The sequence below is a fragment of the Nannospalax galili genome, unplaced genomic scaffold, assembly GCF_000622305.1.
Source record: "Nannospalax galili isolate Female #2095 unplaced genomic scaffold, S.galili_v1.0 scaffold675, whole genome shotgun sequence".
Taxonomy (NCBI): Eukaryota; Metazoa; Chordata; class Mammalia; order Rodentia; family Spalacidae; genus Nannospalax; species Nannospalax galili.
The window spans coordinates 185090-202864 of record NW_008337205.1 but is presented as its reverse complement, the minus strand read 5'-3'; the positions used below and the strand labels follow the sequence as shown (position 1 = coordinate 202864).

Below are 17775 nucleotides of genomic sequence, written 5' to 3'. Positions count from 1 at the left end.
CCCCCCCCCATTTTAGTTTTTGAGACAGGGTCTCACTAAATTGTTCAGGCTGGCCTTGAACTCCCTCTGTAGTACAGATTGTCTAAACTTGAGATCCTCCTGCCTGAGCCTCCTTGAGTAGATGGGATTACAGGCCTGTTCTATTATCACATTTGGAGCTGGAGGAATGGCTGAGTGATTAAGAGCACTGGCTGCTCTTGCAAAGGACCTGGGTTCTGTTCCCAGCATCCACTTGGTGGCTAACAGCCATCTGAAACTCCAGTCCTAGGGGATCCAACTCCCTCTTCTCACCTCTTCTGACCTGCATAACATGGGTGTACTTACATCAATGCAAGCAAAACTACACATAAAATAAAAATAAAAATATCAAAAATATTTTTATTTTATTACATTACTTATGTGTGTGTGCCTACAGACATGACACAGTGTATGTAGAAGTCAGAAGACAATCTCTAGGAGTTGGTTCTCTCCCTCTACCATGTGGGTCCTGGAGATCAGACTCATGTAGTCAGGCTTGGCAGCAAGTACCTTTTCTTTCTGAGCCATCTCTCTGGCCCTTCAGTTTCCTTTTGAGAAAGAAGTGTACTTCCTATTTGTTTCTTGGAGCAGAGCTGGGTCATGAGTTTGAGGTCACCTCAGAAAGGCATCTGGGACACATCATGATTGGGAATTCCTGCCTACCCCATCCCCTCACAGTCCCTACTTTTGGAAGCCCAGACCTTTGTTGCCAGCCCCACCCATCCCCAGCTCTATAAATCTGGGGTGAGGTCAGAGGGCTGGGAGGATGCTTGCCGGCCTCTGCCTGCCCACCTCAGCCTAGACTGGAGTCCCAAGGTGCCCCACCCTAGAGGGAACTGTCAGGTGTGGTCATGAATGCTTTCAAGTGTGATCCTGCCAGGCCCAGCCACGCTTGGAAGGTGGGGGTTGGCAGCTCTTTGTAGACAGAGTTCCCTTCATCTTGACTGAAACCAGGGCAGAGAGTAGTTATGTTTGATGCCCTGGCCATGGGAAGTTGTGCAACCAGAGGCTGGCCTAGCAGCTACCCTGCTCAGTCACTCAGAATCCAAATGTACTTTTTGTTTTTTGGGGTTTTTTTTTTGAGACAGGTTCTCATATAATCTAGGCTGTCCTCAAGTTTACTGTGTAGTAGAAGCTGGCCTTGATCCTCCCGCCTCCTCCCCTCAGCCCCCAAGCACTGGGATTGCAGGCATGAACCACGGTGCCTGATTTTCTTTCTTTTTTTTCCTTTTGTTGTTTTGTTTTATTTTTGAGATAGGGTCTCCAGCTATCCTGGAACTTGCTATGTAGAGTAGGCTGGCCTCAAACTCACAGAGATCTGCCTGCCTTTGTCTTCTGAGTGCTGGAATTAAAGTGTGTTCTACCACACCTGACCTCTTTTTCTTTAAATTTTTAGTTATTATTTTGTGTGATATGCATGTATAACTAACTACAAACATGCCAGAGCCCATGTGTGGAGGTCAATGGACAACTTTTGGGAGTCAGTTCTCTTCTTCCACCTTGGTTTTTAATTTTTTTAAAATTTATGGGGCCTGGAGAGATGGCTCAGTGTTTAAGAGCACTGGCTGCTCTTGCAGAAGACCTGGGTTCAGTTCCCAGCATCCACATGGTGGATAACTACCATCTGTAACTCCAGTTCCAGGGGATCCGATGCCCTCTTCTGTGGGCACCTACCTACATGCAGATAATACACTCACACACATAAAAATAAATATTTTAAAAGTTTTACTTTTTATTTTGTGTGGCTGAGGGGGATGGGTGCCATGGTGGAGGTAGGGAGGTCAGAAGAACTGCATCATGTAGGTCCTGGGATTCAATTTAGGTCATCAGGATTGGTGGCAAGGGCCTATACACACTGAGCTATCTCACCAGCTCCACCTGTTTTTGAGGCAGGGTCTCTCTTGATCCTGCCTCTGTGCTGTGTATTCCTGAGATTCTCCCGTTTCTACCCCATCCTGCTCTTTTTATCGTGGACTCTAAGGACCAAACTCAGGTTGTCAAGCTTGCACAGCAAGCACTTTCACCTGATGGACCATCTTGCTGGACCTCTCTTTCTTTGCTACATAGCCCAGATAGTCCTGGACCTCACTGTGTAACCCAGGCTGGCTTCTCACTTAAGAGTAAAACTTCTGTCTCAGCCTCCCTAGCTGGGAAGACCCATGTGTGCCCTCATGCCTGGCTTCCAATTCATCTTCAACAGACCAGTTCTATGATCAGTTGGCTGCATCACAAGGGCGGGGCTGTGGTAGCACTGGGCAACCTAAGATAAGAAGTGGATGGGGGAGAAACTGGGTTTTGGGGTCAGACAGGCGGGGCTAGGCTTGAGTCTTGGCACTGCTGCTCACTGATCTGATAGCCTCTTAAACCTATATCTCACCCTCTGCAAATCAGGGCTAATTCACCTGCCCAGCTTTAAAATTTTTTTAATTTGGGACAGAACTTCTGGACCAGCCACAGTCATGTAGTCTGTAAGTCTTCCCACTTTTCTGAATTCTTTCCTTTTCTTCTCCATATCCCTTTTCTAAGATACTTTCTTTAAGGCTTTGGGCTGCCCCCAGCATCTTGTATTTCTTTACTTTCTCTAAAGCTTCCTTCTCCCAGCCATGTGGCTGCCAGTCAGCCAAGTGTCCAACCCCCAGACAGGCTGTAAACCTGCATGGCTTCATGGCTTTCTTTCCTTCACCCCTCCATTCTCCTTCTTGAGGCAGCTGCCAAGATTACCAGCTTGCCTGTCCTGAGGATTTTTCTTTAAAATTCTAATAAAATTGTAAAAGCTTAGAAAAAGATTTAAATTTGGGGCTGGAGGTGTGGCTCAGTGGTAGAGCAGCTGCCTAGAATCCCCCAGTGAGGGGCTGGGGTGTGGCTCAGTGGTAGAGCAGCTGCCTAGAATACCCCAGTGAGGGGTGGGGTGTGGCTCAGTGGTAGAGCAGCTGCCTAGAATCCCCCAGTGAGGGGGTGGGGCTCAGTGTAGCCCTGGGTTCACTTTTTAGTACTGAGAAGGAGGAGGGTGGGGAAGAAGAGAAGGAAGAGGGGAGGAGGAGGAAGAAAGGAGAAAGAGAAAGAGGGAGAAGGAGAGGGAGGGAGAGAGGGAGGGTGGCAGGAAGAGAGAGAGAGAGAGAGAGAGAGAGAGAGAGAGAGAGAGAAAATGAATTAGCTGGGTGAGTTCCAAGTCAGCCAGGGCTATATAGAGAGACCCTGTCTCAAAAAACAAAAGAAAACAAAACACAATAAACTCAAACCAACCAACCAAACAAAGCCCCCCAAAACAAGAGAGGCCATGGTGGCCCACACTTTTAGTCCCAACACTTGGGAGACAGAAGCAGGCAGATCTCTGTGAGTTCAAGGCTAGCCTGGTCTACATGGGGCATTTTGGGCCAGCCTGGTCTACATAGGGAATTTCAGGGAGACCCTGTTTCAAAAAGGACCCCCCCAAAAAAAAAGAAAAAGGAAAGAAGAATAACTCCTTCTAGAGATTTCCCAGAATTCAAAGGGAAACTGGCCATGGCCCCACCCTCTTCTCTGTCCTATCCAGGGTCTGGGGTTTCCTCCATGGCAGGGTCCCCTCCTCTTGTACCCAACCCCAGTGTTTGAGGTACTCTGCCCTCTCCTTGGGGCAGTATGAGAGTTTGGCCATAGCCACGCCCTTGACAGGCCTCTGCTAGCTGCAGCCCAGCCAGCCCCTCCCTTTCTGGCCCAGCCTCAGAGAACTCTCTGGAGTCTTCAGGGAGCAGCTGGGCCTAGCCCTGACAGCTGATGGATTGCACCAGCCACCAGGGTTGCTGGGTACCAGAAATAAACTTAGTCATCAGTACAACACACAAGGTTGGGGGTGTCTGGGATCTTTCTGGAGATATCTAGAAGGTGTCTCTCTGAGAGTCTGTTTCTAAAAGGACACCTCCAGCCATTCCAGGCCTCTGGTTTGGGTCTGGTCTGGAGGTCAACTGCCCCCATCATTACTTAAAGGGGAATCAACAAAGGGCCAGGTGGCAGGGCTGGGGGAGGAGTGCCATCCTCCAACCCCAAACTGCTGCTCTTGGCTCTCTAGCAGAGAATCTGTCTAGCTCTGTAGTCTGGGACCTGAAGCTTTTAACCTTGGCTAGAGGCCAGCAGATGTGACTCATTTTCTTCATCTGTACAATGAGACTATTGGACTGGATGTTCTGGAAGATTCTTTTCCAGGGCTGTGAATCAAGTTTCTTCTCTACTAGTCCCTCCCCTGTCTCCTGCCCTGTCTGTTCTTTGCTCCTTCCTTAATGACTGAGGCCTTTGCTTAACCAAACTTGGGCCTTGTCTTAGGCCCGGCTGTGCCCTTCCTTGTCAAATTCAGTTTTATTTATATTTATTTTTATGTATTTATTTTGAGACAGGGTCTCACTATGTAGCTCCAGTTAGCCTGCTACTTGATATGTAAACCAGGCTGGCCTCCACCTCACAGATGAGTTTGTGGGCACCCCTAGCCCCTCATATCTCATCAGATGTTTCTTCCTTCACTACCTCAAGTGTCAGAGTTGTCCTAGACCACCTTGGCCTGCCTTCAGCAAGAATCCTGCTCGAGCCGGGCTTGGGCTCTAGGAAAGCAACTAAATGCAGAAGGCTGGGGTGATGGCTTAGTTGGTAAAGTGCTTGTTTGGCAAGAATGAAGACCTGAGTGCCATTCTCAGTATCCACATAAATCAAGCCAGGTGTGCTGATGTACTCTTGTAATCCCAGCATTGGGGAGCAGAGGACGGTGGATCTCTGTGAGCTCCAGAGCATCCTGGTCTGCATAGCAGTTCCTGGTCGTTCAGGACTACACAGAGAGACCCTGTCTCAAACAACAAACCCAAACCAAACCAAAGCCAAGGTGAACAGAGCCTGAGAAAAGACATCCAGGGCTGCCCTCTGGTCTCCATATGTACATAGCTGTGTCTGCACAAACATGTATACTTGCACATACATGTACAACCCCACCTCCACCTTCCCCCACACACAAAGAGGGAGAAAGCAACCAGGAATCACTAGTGCTGCTGGGTATGTTATGTGGGAACAGTAGGGTGCTCCCTGTGACTCCCATTAGAGGAGAAACTGACCAGTACAAAAGTGGCTACAGTCCCAAACTAAGAGGCTAGCTGCAGGCTCAGGAGCCTAGGGTGCCAAATGCCCCACGTCCTGAGGAAGGTCGGCCCCTCCCTGTCTCCAGGCAACGGAGGCGGGGATGGCTGTTTCCTGTTTTCCTGTCCTGATCCTGGTACGATTTTTCCCTGTCCCGCAAAGCCAGGGCAGAGAGCAGGCTGACCCTGAGTCGATGGAGACCAGGGGCCCAGTTAGTTCCCATCCTTCTCTGCTACGTGTCCTAGGAGGGCTCCGCGGACCGCCAGGCTCCAAGCCGCGCCCAGGAAGCTGTCCCTTAAGCCGCTTTTCCTCACTCTCTGTCGCCCTCTGGTGTCTTTTGTTGCAAATGCGTCCCATCGATTCCAAGCCTTCCCCCCAGACCTTCTAGAATTGCTCATTTTGTGGCTTACACACTTTTTGTTTATTCATTCATCAAACATTTCAAAGGTGACTGTCCCTGCGTGGGGGTGGGAATGCTGAAAGAAGACATGGCTTCCTTCTCAGAACCTCAGAGCTTTGTGGATAGACATGCCCAGAAATGAATAACCTGGACAAGAGCCTGGAGACTCAAGCAAGGTCCCATAATGCAGCGCAGGACATAGCAGCTACATCCGGGGATCCTTACGGTTCTATGGAGTAGGAGGTACCTCAGGGGTAGCAATGAGTTCACGTGGGCCTGTGGAGGTGGAGAGGGCTCATGGGTCATCTTTAATGGATGTGGACTGAAGCAGGGGAAAGGATGGAAGGTTCTAGGTTGGAATCACCTGAAAGGCTGGTGGACACTCAGGTGCTTGGTTCATAGGGAGGCAGGGAGGCCTGTGTCTTTCATTTAGAATGGTGTCCTCAGAGGTGGGAATTGAGCTCAGCACACTGGCAGGGTTCAAGAAGTGTTTGGGCCAGGCTTGGTGGTGCAGGCCTTTAGTCACAGCACTCGGAAGGCAAAAGGAGGCAGAGCTCTGTGAGTTCCAGACTAGCTTGATCTCTATGAGATTGAGGCCAGCCTGGTCTACATATTGAGTTCCAGGCTGGCTGGGTCTACAGGGAGACTCTGCCTCAAACAAAACAATCACAAATAACAACAAACCCGCTTCCCTAAAATAGAAAGGAAGAGGGTGTGGTGTGCACATCCATAATCCTTCCATTCAGGAAGCTGAGAAAGGAGGAGGAGTTCAAGGTTGGCCTTGGTTACATGAGGAATTTGAGGCAAGCCTAGAGTACACAAGATCCTAAACAAAAAAAGGTGGTGGTGGTGGGGGGGGGGAGTGGTGAAATGACTCACCAGGTTAAAGTGTCTGATGCCAATCTGAGTTCAATCCCAGGACCCACATGGTAGGAGAGAACTGATTGTCCAAAGTTGCCCTCTGACCTCCACACATGCCATGGCATGTGCCTCACCTCCCCAGCCTTCGTGTAAAATAGTAAATATTAAAAAATTAAAATAGGGGCTGGAGAGATGGCTCAGCAGTTAAGAGCACTGACTGCTCTTGTAAAGGACCCGGTTCCATTCCCAGCACCCACATGGAGGCTATGAACTGTCCTTAACTCCAGTTCCAGGGGACTCTGACACCCTCTTCTGACCTCTGCAGCATTGCATTATGGAGGTGCACTCACATACACGCAGGCAATACACTCATACACATAAAGAAAATTTTAAAAAATTTTTAAAAGTTAAAAAAAATTATCTCAAATAGACCAAAAAAAGTTTTAAAAAATTAAAATAAAAAAGAAAGAAAAATAATGGGGAAGAGGGAGGAGGAGAGTTGGACCACTGGTAAAAAAAGACAGAAAGGAAAACTGTCACCCAATTTGGGGCTGCCTGCCTGTGGAATTCAGAAGAGGAAGGCAGTTGGCCTAAAAAGAAAGGGAGTCAGATGTGTGTATGGGAAGGGGCAGGTGGTGAGTAGTATACCCAGGCCCACTTGCCAGGCTCAGTGAGAGGTTGAATTTTATGCCACCCTTTGTGTGTTTCCTGTCCCCATTCAGGAAGTGGTGGCTCCCTGATACCAGGTTTTTGATATTTTTGTTTTTTCTTTGAGACAAGGTCTGGCTATGCAGCCCAGGTTGGCCTCAAACTCTTGATTTTCTAGCTTCTGCCTACCAAATGCTGCTGGGATGGCAGTTGACTACTACCACACCATCCCATTAGCCCATTGTCACTGTGTGTGTGTGTGAGTGTGTGTGTGTGTGTGTGTGTGTGTGTGTGTGTTGTTGGGGATGTAACCCAGGGATTCACATAGGCTGGGCAGGTGCTCTACCACTGAGCCCTGCCCCCGGCCTCTCACTGGGAGATTCTAGGCAGGTGCTCTGCCACTAAGCCACATCCTTAACTTGTTTTTGAACTTGTCTAAAGGATTAAGGAGATATCACCAGCACTTCTTCAAACAAGCTTCTTGGATCAGAAACAGCTGCTGGCCAATGGCCACATCACATGACCCCTTCAGTTTCAGGAAGAAGAAACTGGAAAAAGGGTCATATGCTGAAAGCTCCAGGCTGTGGGTACTGGACCAAAGGCCACTGCTCACCAGAGGCAAGGAGAAAAGGGTCGCATCAACTACATCCTCAGCTGATGTTGTGCATATGATTTATTTGAGATAGCCTTTCTACAGAGACTCAAGATGGCTTACAACTCTCAATTCCCCTGCCTCAGCCTCTGAATGTTGAGATACAGGCATACCAAACCACATCTAGCTGGATCAGTTTTTTTCTTCTCACTTCTAGGCCCTGGCTGGCCTGGAACTTGTTATGTAGCCAGGCTGATCTGGAACTCATAGACATCCACCTGCCTCTGCCTCCTGAGAGCTGGGATGAAAGGTGTGGGCCACCATGCCCAGCTGGATCGAAGTTCTTTCTTTTTAAAGATTTGTTTAGGGGTATGAGTGTTGTGCCTGCCTGTATATTTGTGTACTATGTGTATGCCTGGTACCCACAGAGGAAGAAGAGGATGTTTGATCCCCTAGAACTGGAGTTACAGATGGTTGTTAGTCATCCTGTGGGTGCTGGGGATTGAACCCGGGTCATCTGCAAGGGCAGCCAGTGTTCTTAGGACTGAGCCATCCCTCCAGCCCCCCCCCCCAAGGCTCTTAAGTAGGGGACTGCAAATTGCTCTAGTGTGTCTGTGAGATCCAATATAATTTGGCACAAAGCATGTAGGACTTATTCCACTGAGGGGTAGGTGCTTAGTTTCTTCCATACTTCCAAGATGCTTGATTCAAGGCAGGTTAAGTGCTGGGGAGATGGCTCAATCAGTAAAATGCCTGAGGACCCAGGTTCGGATTCCCAGCACCCATGAAAAAGCCAGGTGTGGTGGCAGGTGCTATAACCCTAGTGCTGGGGAGGTGGAGACAGGAGGATCCCAGAGTTCACTGGCAGGTTAGTTTAGTATTTGGCAAGCTCAAGGTTTTGTGACAGACTCTCCCTCAAATTAGGATGGAGAAGGCCAAACACAGTAAAGACACTTGATGTTGAGTTCAGTCCTGTACACACACATGCGCATGCTCAAACATGCACAGGCAATGCACACACACTACATGCACGCTACATACATACACACTATATACACACCATACATACACTACACACACACCATACACACACTACACACATACTAAAGACACACTATACACATATACACTATACACATTACATACATACAAACACACTGTGCACACCATACACAAACTACACAAACCATACACACAGAGACCTAGAGTCCAGGCTGGTTTGCCAGGCCAGCCAAGGTTATATTATGAGACTCTGTCTCAAATAAACAAAGAAACTTTAATTCCAGCACTTGGGAGGTAGAGGCAGGGTGATCTCTGTGAGTTCCAGGCCAGCTGGAACTTCAGGGAGACCCGTCTCAAAAAGACCAAAAATAAATAAATAAAGAAACAAAACAATAAAATATGGGCTGGTAAGATGACTTGGTGGGTAAAAAAGCACTTGCCTCAAAAGCTTGGTGACCTGAATTTGAGCTCCAGAACCTATTTAAAGGTGTTAGGAGAGAACTGACTCCATGAAATTGTCCTCCTACCTCCACATGTGCACTGTGGCAGGTGCACACCTGCATCTTACACGCATATGCACAATAAATAAATTGAAGCAGACAAACAAAAAGCCCACAGGCTTCCAGGATGGAAGGGGACTCCTTGGCTCCATCTTCCTGCACACTTGAGCTGCAAGGGGCTACACAGTCTCTTGCTCAGAGAGGGCTGGGACAGGATGGGAACTGCCTCCTTGATGTCAGCTCTTCTCTCTGAGTCCCTCAGAAGGAATCTGAGCCCCACTCAGTCCTCAGAGGAATCTGAGCCCAGGCCCTTTCCGCCCTTCCCAATTGGCCCCAGGTACCCCCAGTCACAAAAGCCTGGTCTCAGTCTGTCATCCGGGCACCTACTGTATTTATTAGAGTCCAGTTTTTTTTTTTTGTTTGTTTGTTTTTTTTTTTTTTTTAAATCCGCACCGCGGAAAAAGAGGGAGGGGGAAACCCAGAGCGATGGGAACCCGGACCAGACCCCAGACCCCCCCCCACCAGAGCCCAGGGCATCTGCCCCGCTGGGCCAAGGAAGACTTTGAGATCCCTGAGGGCCCCGGCAGGAGGGGGCTGGGTGCGGCAGAAGAGGGCTGGAGAGGGGACCACTGCTGCCCCATCATACTCCAGGCCCTAGGCTTTGACTGGAGCCTATCACCCTTACTCTGGGAGTCCTGGCTGACCTTGTCCTGCCAAAGCCTGGTCTGGAGGCCTTCCTAGGGCAGGCAGGAAGCTCACTGTGTGTTAGCCTAGGCCTGTGACCATGAGCTATCCTTTGGCCCATGTCCCAGTCAGACAGCATGTATCTGTCTCCCAGCTTCCCTCTACCTGCTTGACCATCTGACTCCATTGTTTGGCTTCATGCTCAAAAATTCCTCTGCTTTCTACCCGCGTTCTTTTATTTTTAACCTTCTGACCCGAATCCCTGTCTTTTTTTTTTTTTAATTTTTTAAGACAGGGTCGACAGTATCCCAGGCTGGACTCAAACTTACTATGTAGCCGAGGATGAATTTAAACTCCTGATCCTCCTGCCTCCACCTCCAGAGTTCTGGGATTACAGGCATGCACTAGCATGCCCAGTTTTATGCAGTATTGGGAATCGAACCCAGGGTTTCATGCATGCTAGGCAAGCACTTGACCAACTGAGCTACATCCCTAGCCTTTGACCTCATCTTTGACTTCAGTGTTGGATACAGATGTGGCCTATATCTGCCACCTCTTGTCCTACAGAAGGCCCGACTGGTGTGGCTTTGGCCTAGGGCTTGGATTAAGGGCTAGAGAGAGAGAGAGATGAGATCAAATGTGAATTCCCCATACTGCCTGGTGGTATAACAAGGCTGTCTTTCCTTCCATCTAGCCTAGATCTGACTTGCGTTGTCATTTTCTGATCCACCCCATGAGAGACAGAGATATTGAGAGAGAGAGGGAGAGAGAGAGAGAGAGAGAGAGAGAGAGAGAGAGAGAGAGAGAGAGAGAGAGAAGAAAAGTCCTAGGCTTGGCACCTTCCAAGCTGTGCCAGGGTCCACTTAGCTGAATTGAGGTGACAGCTGATTGTGGACTCTTGTGCCATACATGGGCCCCAGGCTGGTGAGTTGGCCTCAAGCAGGAAGTAGGGCACGGGGATTCAACCCGTGTTCGCAAAGGCTCTTTGTTCCCTGGACATGGTGGGTGGGCAGGACATGGGTTGGGCACTCTTTAGGAACAGCACAATCTAATTCCTCTTAATGGGTGGGATACCAGCCCTGGAAGGTCTTTCCTAGTCCCACCTGCCCACATGCTGCCCCCACCCCGGAACTTCCTTGTAGCAGTATGGGGGTATAATCCCTTCCTCCCCAGGTCCCAGGTCCCTGGTCTCTCCTTATGCCAGGGCCTCCACCCCCAGATGAGTTCATCTGGGTTCAGAAGCCCCCACTCTCGGAGCTGCTCCGGCTGTGGTAACTGGGACTGGGGCTCCTGGAGGGACTGCGAGAGCGGCTATGGGTCCCAGGACTGCGACTGCTGTAGCTCCCATGGCTGTGGTCAGGGCTGGGGCTGCGGCTGTGACTCCGGCTTGAGTAATCACTGCTCATGCAGCTGGAGGAAGAGGAGGGGCTGGGTCGGTAGTAGGGGATGGGACGCTTTCGGGCACTGCAGGGAAGAAAAAGTGGATTATAGGCCACTCTGAGCTTGGAGTTCTGCCCACTCTTGTTCTCACTCAGGCCTCAGTCCCCATCCCAGCAGTGGCCAGTGCTTCCTGCCTCAGTTTCCCCTGAGGCCAAGACTCAGGGACACTCCCCTTCCAAATGTCTGTGTATCCTGCCAGTTTCATTTTTAAACATTTTTAAAATTTGATTTTATTTTATGAGTGTGTATGAGTGTTTTATCTACATGTATGCAAGAGCACCTGTGCAGACAATGCCCACAGAGGCCAGAAGAGGGCATTGGATTCCCTGGAACTGGAGTAATAGATGGTTGTGAGTTGCCATGTGGGTGCTGGGAACTAAACCTGGGTCCTCTGCAAGAGCAGTGTGCACTCTGAACCTCTGAGCCAGTTCTCTAGCCATATTTATTTATTTTTTGAGAGTCTTCTATAGTGCAGACTGGCCCCAAACTCATGTGTAGCTAAGGCTGGCCTTGAATTCCTGATTCTCCTGTCTTTTTCTTCTCTTTTCCTCTTTCCCCTTCCTTCTTCCCTCCCTCCCTCCCTCCCTCCCTCCCTTCCTTCCTTCCTTCCTTCCTTCCTTCCTTCCTTCCCTTCCTTCCTTCCTCCTTCCTCCTTCCTTCTCAACAATCTTCCTGCCTGTGAAACCTTTTTTTTTCTTTGAGATAGTCTCTCATGTATCCCAGTCTGGCCTTAAACCTTCTATGTAGCCTGAGGATGACCTTGAACTGCTGATCCTGCCTCTAACCTTCTATGCTAGGATTGCAGGTATACAGGATCACACCAAATTTATGTGGTATTGTGGACTTAACCCAGGGCTTCATGCATGCTAGGCAAGTATTCTACCAACTGAGCCACATCCCCAGTCCTATAAATAAAGCTTTTGTTTAGTTTTGTTTTGTTTTTTGAGACAGGGTCTCCCTGTAGCCTCTGCTGGCCTGGAATTAAGCTTTCTTTCTTTTTTTTTTTTTTTTAAGATTTATCTTATTTATGTGTATGTGTCTCTCTGTGTGGATGCATGTGGGCAGAGTTTCACATGAAGACCAGAAGAGGACATCAAATCATCTGGAACTGGAGTTAAGGTTGGTTGTTAGCTGCCATGTGGGTGCTGGGAACTGAACCCAGGTCCTCCACAAGAGCAGCCAGTACTCCTAACCAATGAGCCATCTCTCCAGCCCCTGAATGAAACTTTTAAATGGGACAACTCACATTAACCAAACTTCCTTACTTGCAAGTATTTGTGAATGTGGCCTAGCCCTTCTTCTCTGTCCCCTCACCCCATAGAATCAAAGATCCAGGTATTTCAGGCCAAAGGGAAGAAGTAGGAGACCCCTGGCCACTGCTGTCTCTACCCAAGCCTATCCCCACCCCCTGGGCCCAACCCTGCACTCAGCTACCCCCCGCTGGCCCAGAGTTAGTTTGAAGGCAGGAGGCTATGACCCAGAGGAAAGAAAAGAAAGTAGTTATGGAAGCTATGCTGCCCCATCTTGGGAGTTAATTCTGAGGAAGAAAACAGGTGTGTTAGTGGGAGGAGGAGGCTTCTGGGACAGAGGGGCTGAGGTGGGAGCTAGGCAGGTGTGGGCATCCCACCATTTTAGGATCTCCAGCCCATGGGTGGGGTATGTGACTTGTCTGGGACACGTCTCAAATATGGTGGTCTGGCCTCTGGCTCATGAGTCAGTGAGGTGGTTTTTTGGTTTGTTTTTTTTTTGGTCTTTTTGAGACAGGGTCTCCCTGTAGCTCTAGCTGTCCTGGAACTTACTATGTAGACCAGGCTGGCCTTGAACTCATAGAGATCCACCTGCCGCTGCCTCCTGAGTGCTGGGACTAAAGGTGTGGGCCACCATGCCTGGCTGAGGTGGTCTTTTTTTTTTTTTTTCAGACCCAGATTACCAAGGACTAGGAAAAACTAATTTGAGAACTAAGAGTATGCTAGAATTGAACCAGTTCTCATGAATTTATGCTTCTGATACACATGTGGTCACTGAGGCCCAGAGAAGTACATCATTCTGCCCCAGGTACCCCAGTAAGGCAGGGCAGTACCAGACCCAGAACTTTGCCTGTGGCCCTCTATTTATGCCAACGTAAGCCTGAGTTTCAGGATGATTTTTTTTATTGTTTCTTTAGTGGTATTAGGGATTGAATCTAGGGCCTCACACATGCTAGGCAGGTATTCTATGTCTGAGCCACTCTTCTAGCCTCTCACTGGGGGATTCTAGGCAGGTGCTCTACCACTGAGCCACACCCCCAGCTGTCTCTACCCAAGCCTATCCCCACCCCCTGGGCCCAACCCTGCACTCAGCTACCCCCCGCTGGCCCAGAGTTAGTTTGAAGGCAGGAGGCTATGACCCAGAGGAAAGAAAAGAAAGTAGTTATGGAAGCTATGCTGCCCCATCTTGGGAGTTAATTCTGAGGAAGAAAACAGGTGTGTTAGTGGGAGGAGGAGGCTTCTGGGACAGAGGGGCTGAGGTGGGAGCTAGGCAGGTGTGGGCATCCCACCATTTTAGGATCTCCAGCCCATGGGTGGGGTATGTGACTTGTCTGGGACACGTCTCAAATATGGTGGTCTGGCCTCTGGCTCATGAGTCAGTGAGGTGGTTTTTTGGTTTGTTTTTTTTTTGGTCTTTTTGAGACAGGGTCTCCCTGTAGCTCTAGCTGTCCTGGAACTTACTATGTAGACCAGGCTGGCCTTGAACTCATAGAGATCCACCTGCCGCTGCCTCCTGAGTGCTGGGACTAAAGGTGTGGGCCACCATGCCTGGCTGAGGTGGTCTTTTTTTTTTTTTTCAGACCCAGATTACCAAGGACTAGGAAAAACTAATTTGAGAACTAAGAGTATGCTAGAATTGAACGAGTTCTCATGAATTTATGCTTCTGATACACATGTGGTCACTGAGGCCCAGAGAAGTACATCATTCTGCCCCAGGTACCCCAGTAAGGCAGGGCAGTACCAGACCCAGAACTTTGCCTGTGGCCCTCTATTTATGCCAACGTAAGCCTGAGTTTCAGGATGATTTTTTTTATTGTTTCTTTAGTGGTATTAGGGATTGAATCTAGGGCCTCACACATGCTAGGCAGGTATTCTATGTCTGAGCCACTCTTCTAGCCTCTCACTGGGGGATTCTAGGCAGGTGCTCTACCACTGAGCCACACCCCCAGCCCCTCACTGGAGGATTCTAGGCAGGTGCTCTACCACTGAGCCACACCCCTAGCCCCTTACTGGAGGATTCTGGGCAGACTTTCTAGAAACTTCCTTTTATTTCTGAGACAGAGTCTTGCTTAGTTTCCCAGGTTGTCTTTGAATTTTTCATCCTTCTGCCTCAGTCTATCTGATACCTGGGATGACAGGCCTGAGCCACCAGACCCAGATTTAGGGTGATTCACACAAAAGCAGACAGTGATTTCACCTGGAGACCCAGGCCCAGACCCCTGTTAGTGTTCCGCCAAATCAGTCACAACCCTCCACTGCCTAGGGTTCCTCAGACAATGCCCCAGACACTAGAATACTCTGCCCCCTCCTCCAATTTCCCAAGAAGCTTGGAGGTTAGTGAGAAAAGGAGACGCAAACAGACGGACAGCTGACCACCACCAGACCAGCTCACATGGGCATCAAGCCGCAGCCTGTGGAGCCGGGTCCACGTGGCCCCCAGGCTGGCCATAGGCCACGCAGCAGGAGGGACCTTGAGAGGAAGGAGAGAAGCAGACATCACTTGGGGATGTCAGAGATGTAAGGAGGGATGAGGGGCTCCAGATGGATGGATGGAATCTTCCAGAGTTGAAGTCCATGCCTGTGGCTGGCCACCCAGACCCAAGTACAAACTCCTCCCTTTTAGGGGATCTTCCGCTCCAGAGGCTCCTCCACTTCAATCTCTCATTCCCTAGCAACCCCCAGTCCTGGCCCAATTCATTGGTAATCCCCGAATTACTCACTGGACCCTCTTCACCTAACCCATTTCTTCTTTAGCTCTTACAGAAAATTCCTACCCTTACAGAAAATTCTCCTTTCTTCCCTGGTTCAGAATCAGTCCATTCTAGAAGGTCCCCAGACCGGTGAACTCTCTCTTGAGGGATATTTCTTGATATCCCTAGAACCGTCCCACCCCGAGGGCTTCTCTGTACCTGGTGATGCGCCGCGGCTCCATGAAACTGGGTGAGTCACGGCGCCGCTTGCGGATGGGTGAGTAGCTGCGGGAGCGGCGCCTGGTGCGGGCGGCCTCAGCCTCAGCGTGCCTTGCACGGCCTTCGCTGTCCTTGTCCCTGTGGGCCCGTCCGTGGTGAGCGACGCGGCCAGCCCCTCATCCTCGGCCCTGGTTCCCATCATCTGAGCCCTGAGCCAGGGAGCCCCTCCATCCATGGGCCCCAGCCATCTACCACCTAAACGCAGGTTCCCCGCCACCCGCCCCCTAAGTAGGGGTTCCCCGCCATTCACGCCTTGGGCCTCAGTCACCGCCACCTGAGCTCCGTGTCCGGTTTCCCGCCATCTGCGCCCTGGTCTCCGATTCCCCGACATCCAGCTCTGAGTCTCGGTCCCCTCTATCCGGACCGGAGCCAGGGTCCCCTTCACCCAGCCCTGCTCCTGGGTCCCCTCCATCCAGCCCTGCGCCCGGGTCCCGCCGTCCAGCCGTCCAGTGCGCCCCGGTGCCCTGCATCCAGCCCTTCGCCAGGGTCCCCTTCACCAGTCTTGTGCCCCGGGTCCCTGCCATCCAGCCCTGTGCCCCGGGCTCCCTGCCACCCACCCCTCCCCTGCCCCGGGATCAAGTTCCCGGCCATCGGGGCACTCACCGGCCAAGGGGCTTCTTGGGCGACGGCGAGCGGCTGGGGCTGCGGGCTCTTTTGTCTGGGGAGCGTGAGCGGGATTTGGAGGGCGAGCGGCTGGAGCTCCAGGATCCGGGATGGGGCCCTGGGCTGCGCGACGAGCTGTTCCCCTCTGGGCCACCACGCCTGCCTGGACCCGGGGACGGCGAGGGGCTGGGGGGCCGAGCGCGCGGGGGCCGATCCTTCGACCTGGAGGTGGGGGGGTGCAGGTGGGGATCAGAGGGGGGGCGCGAGGCGGGGCTTAGAAACGAGGGGGGAGTCAAGGACGCACAGAGGTTAGGAGTATGGCAACAGGGGTCTGGGAGTGCGGCCCAGAGGAGATGGGGCCTCAAGGGTACGAGTTGGGGGCTCTATTGCGGTGATGAGGGGGTCCACGTGGGGGACCCGTAAGGGGCAGCTCCTGTGGGGAGCGGGCAGGAGGCCGGCTCACCGTTTCGCATGTCCACCGTGGCCTCGCTCGGAGCCCGGGTCGGGCTCGGGACCCGGGGCGCCGCCGGCGGAGTCGCTGCTGGAGCGAGCGGCGCTGAGCGAGCGGGAGGAGCCCCGGGGCGGCGCGGGCCGGGCACGCCGGCGACCCCTGCGGCGGGGACCGTTGGCTAAGGACCGTGATCGTCGCCGTCTCCTCCGCCGCCGCCGGCGCCTGGCCGCCCCTCCTGTCGCGCGGCCTCCGCGGCCCTGCGACGGGCTCTGGCTGTCCTTCCCGCCCGGGGGCGCAACCGGCTTGTCGCGGGCCCTGGGTGAGGGCGGGCTGGGCTTCTGACCGAGAGAGAGGCAGAGAAGGAAGGGCACGAAGGGGCGGGACGCGGGTGAGGGTTACAGGTGCAGGGAACAGACGCCAGGGGGCGGCAGAGAAAGAGGGGGGAGTGCAGGAGCAGGATGGAGGGGACATGAGAGGGCAGTGGGGTGGGGGGAGAAAAGGAGAGAGGGCTTTCACCGGGCCCAGGCCGTGGGCTGCAGCCCCGGAGCATCGCACACACGGTTCCCCGCGCCTGCCCTGCCTCTACCTCTCCTGAGTGTTTACCTTCTGGCCTCAACATAGCAGACCATGCAAGGTTCTCGGCATGCAAAACACAAGAGGGACGGAGCGGTGGGGGTGGAGGCTGCAGGGGAGGGGAGGGACTCTAGGAAGGGGCACCAGGGGGGGCTGCCATTGCCCCCGCAGGGGGGACAGGTGATACTCCCCCGGTAGAGAGAAGGGGAGGCGACACTGGGAGGCCAAGCCAGGGCCAGCCCACCAGGCCAGGCTCCCCCCCAGGGTAAAGGGCATGAGGGGGAGGTCACACGGCACACAGATGGGGGAGGGGGCAAGATAACTGAACTCAAAACTCAACCGAAGAAAAGGAGTCAAAACAGAAATAAAAAAGAAAACGAAAATAATAACAAAAACGAAAAACCACAAATGTCATTATATACCCAAATCAAAATTATCTCCTGGGGACCCTGATAAATATATTTTTTTTCTGTTAATATTTTTCTTTGTTTTGTGGCCCTGCAGAGAGCTCAAGAATTGTTCAGTAGCTGACCGGACTGTCTTTCTGTTTCTCTCTTTTCTTTTTCTTTTTTTTCTTTCCTTTCTTTTCTTTTTTCTTTTTCTTTTTTTTTTTCTTTCTTTCTTTCTTTCTTTCTTTCTTTCTTTCTTTCTTTCCTTTCTTTCTTTCTTTCTTTCTCTCTCTCTCTCTCTCTCTCT

At 51.4% G+C, this 17775-nt stretch overlaps 2 protein-coding genes across 4 annotated transcripts in view; one reads left to right on the top strand and one right to left on the bottom strand.

Moving 5' to 3' along the window:
• Styxl1 (serine/threonine/tyrosine interacting like 1) overlaps positions 1-17775 on the top strand; it is a 246517-nt gene that overhangs the window by 87458 nt on the left and 141284 nt on the right. The gene's annotated exons all lie outside the window — the stretch shown is intronic.
• The window catches only part of Srrm3 (serine/arginine repetitive matrix 3), a 69588-nt gene continuing 61983 nt past the window's right edge, over positions 10171-17775 (bottom strand). For 2 of the 3 annotated variants that reach the window (XM_017797926.2, XM_017797927.2), the window contains exons 12-16: positions 16519-16844; positions 16056-16277; positions 15393-15530; positions 14876-14953; positions 10171-11260 (exon numbers count right to left, since the gene is read on the bottom strand). In XM_017797926.2, the coding sequence (XP_017653415.1) occupies positions 11032-11260; positions 14876-14953; positions 15393-15530; positions 16056-16277; positions 16519-16844 (993 nt within the window). In that variant the 3' untranslated portion in view covers positions 10171-11031. The remainder of the gene's footprint in view (positions 11261-14875; positions 14954-15392; positions 15531-16055; positions 16278-16518; positions 16845-17775) is intronic. The other variant, XM_008832262.3, reaches the window with a different exon arrangement.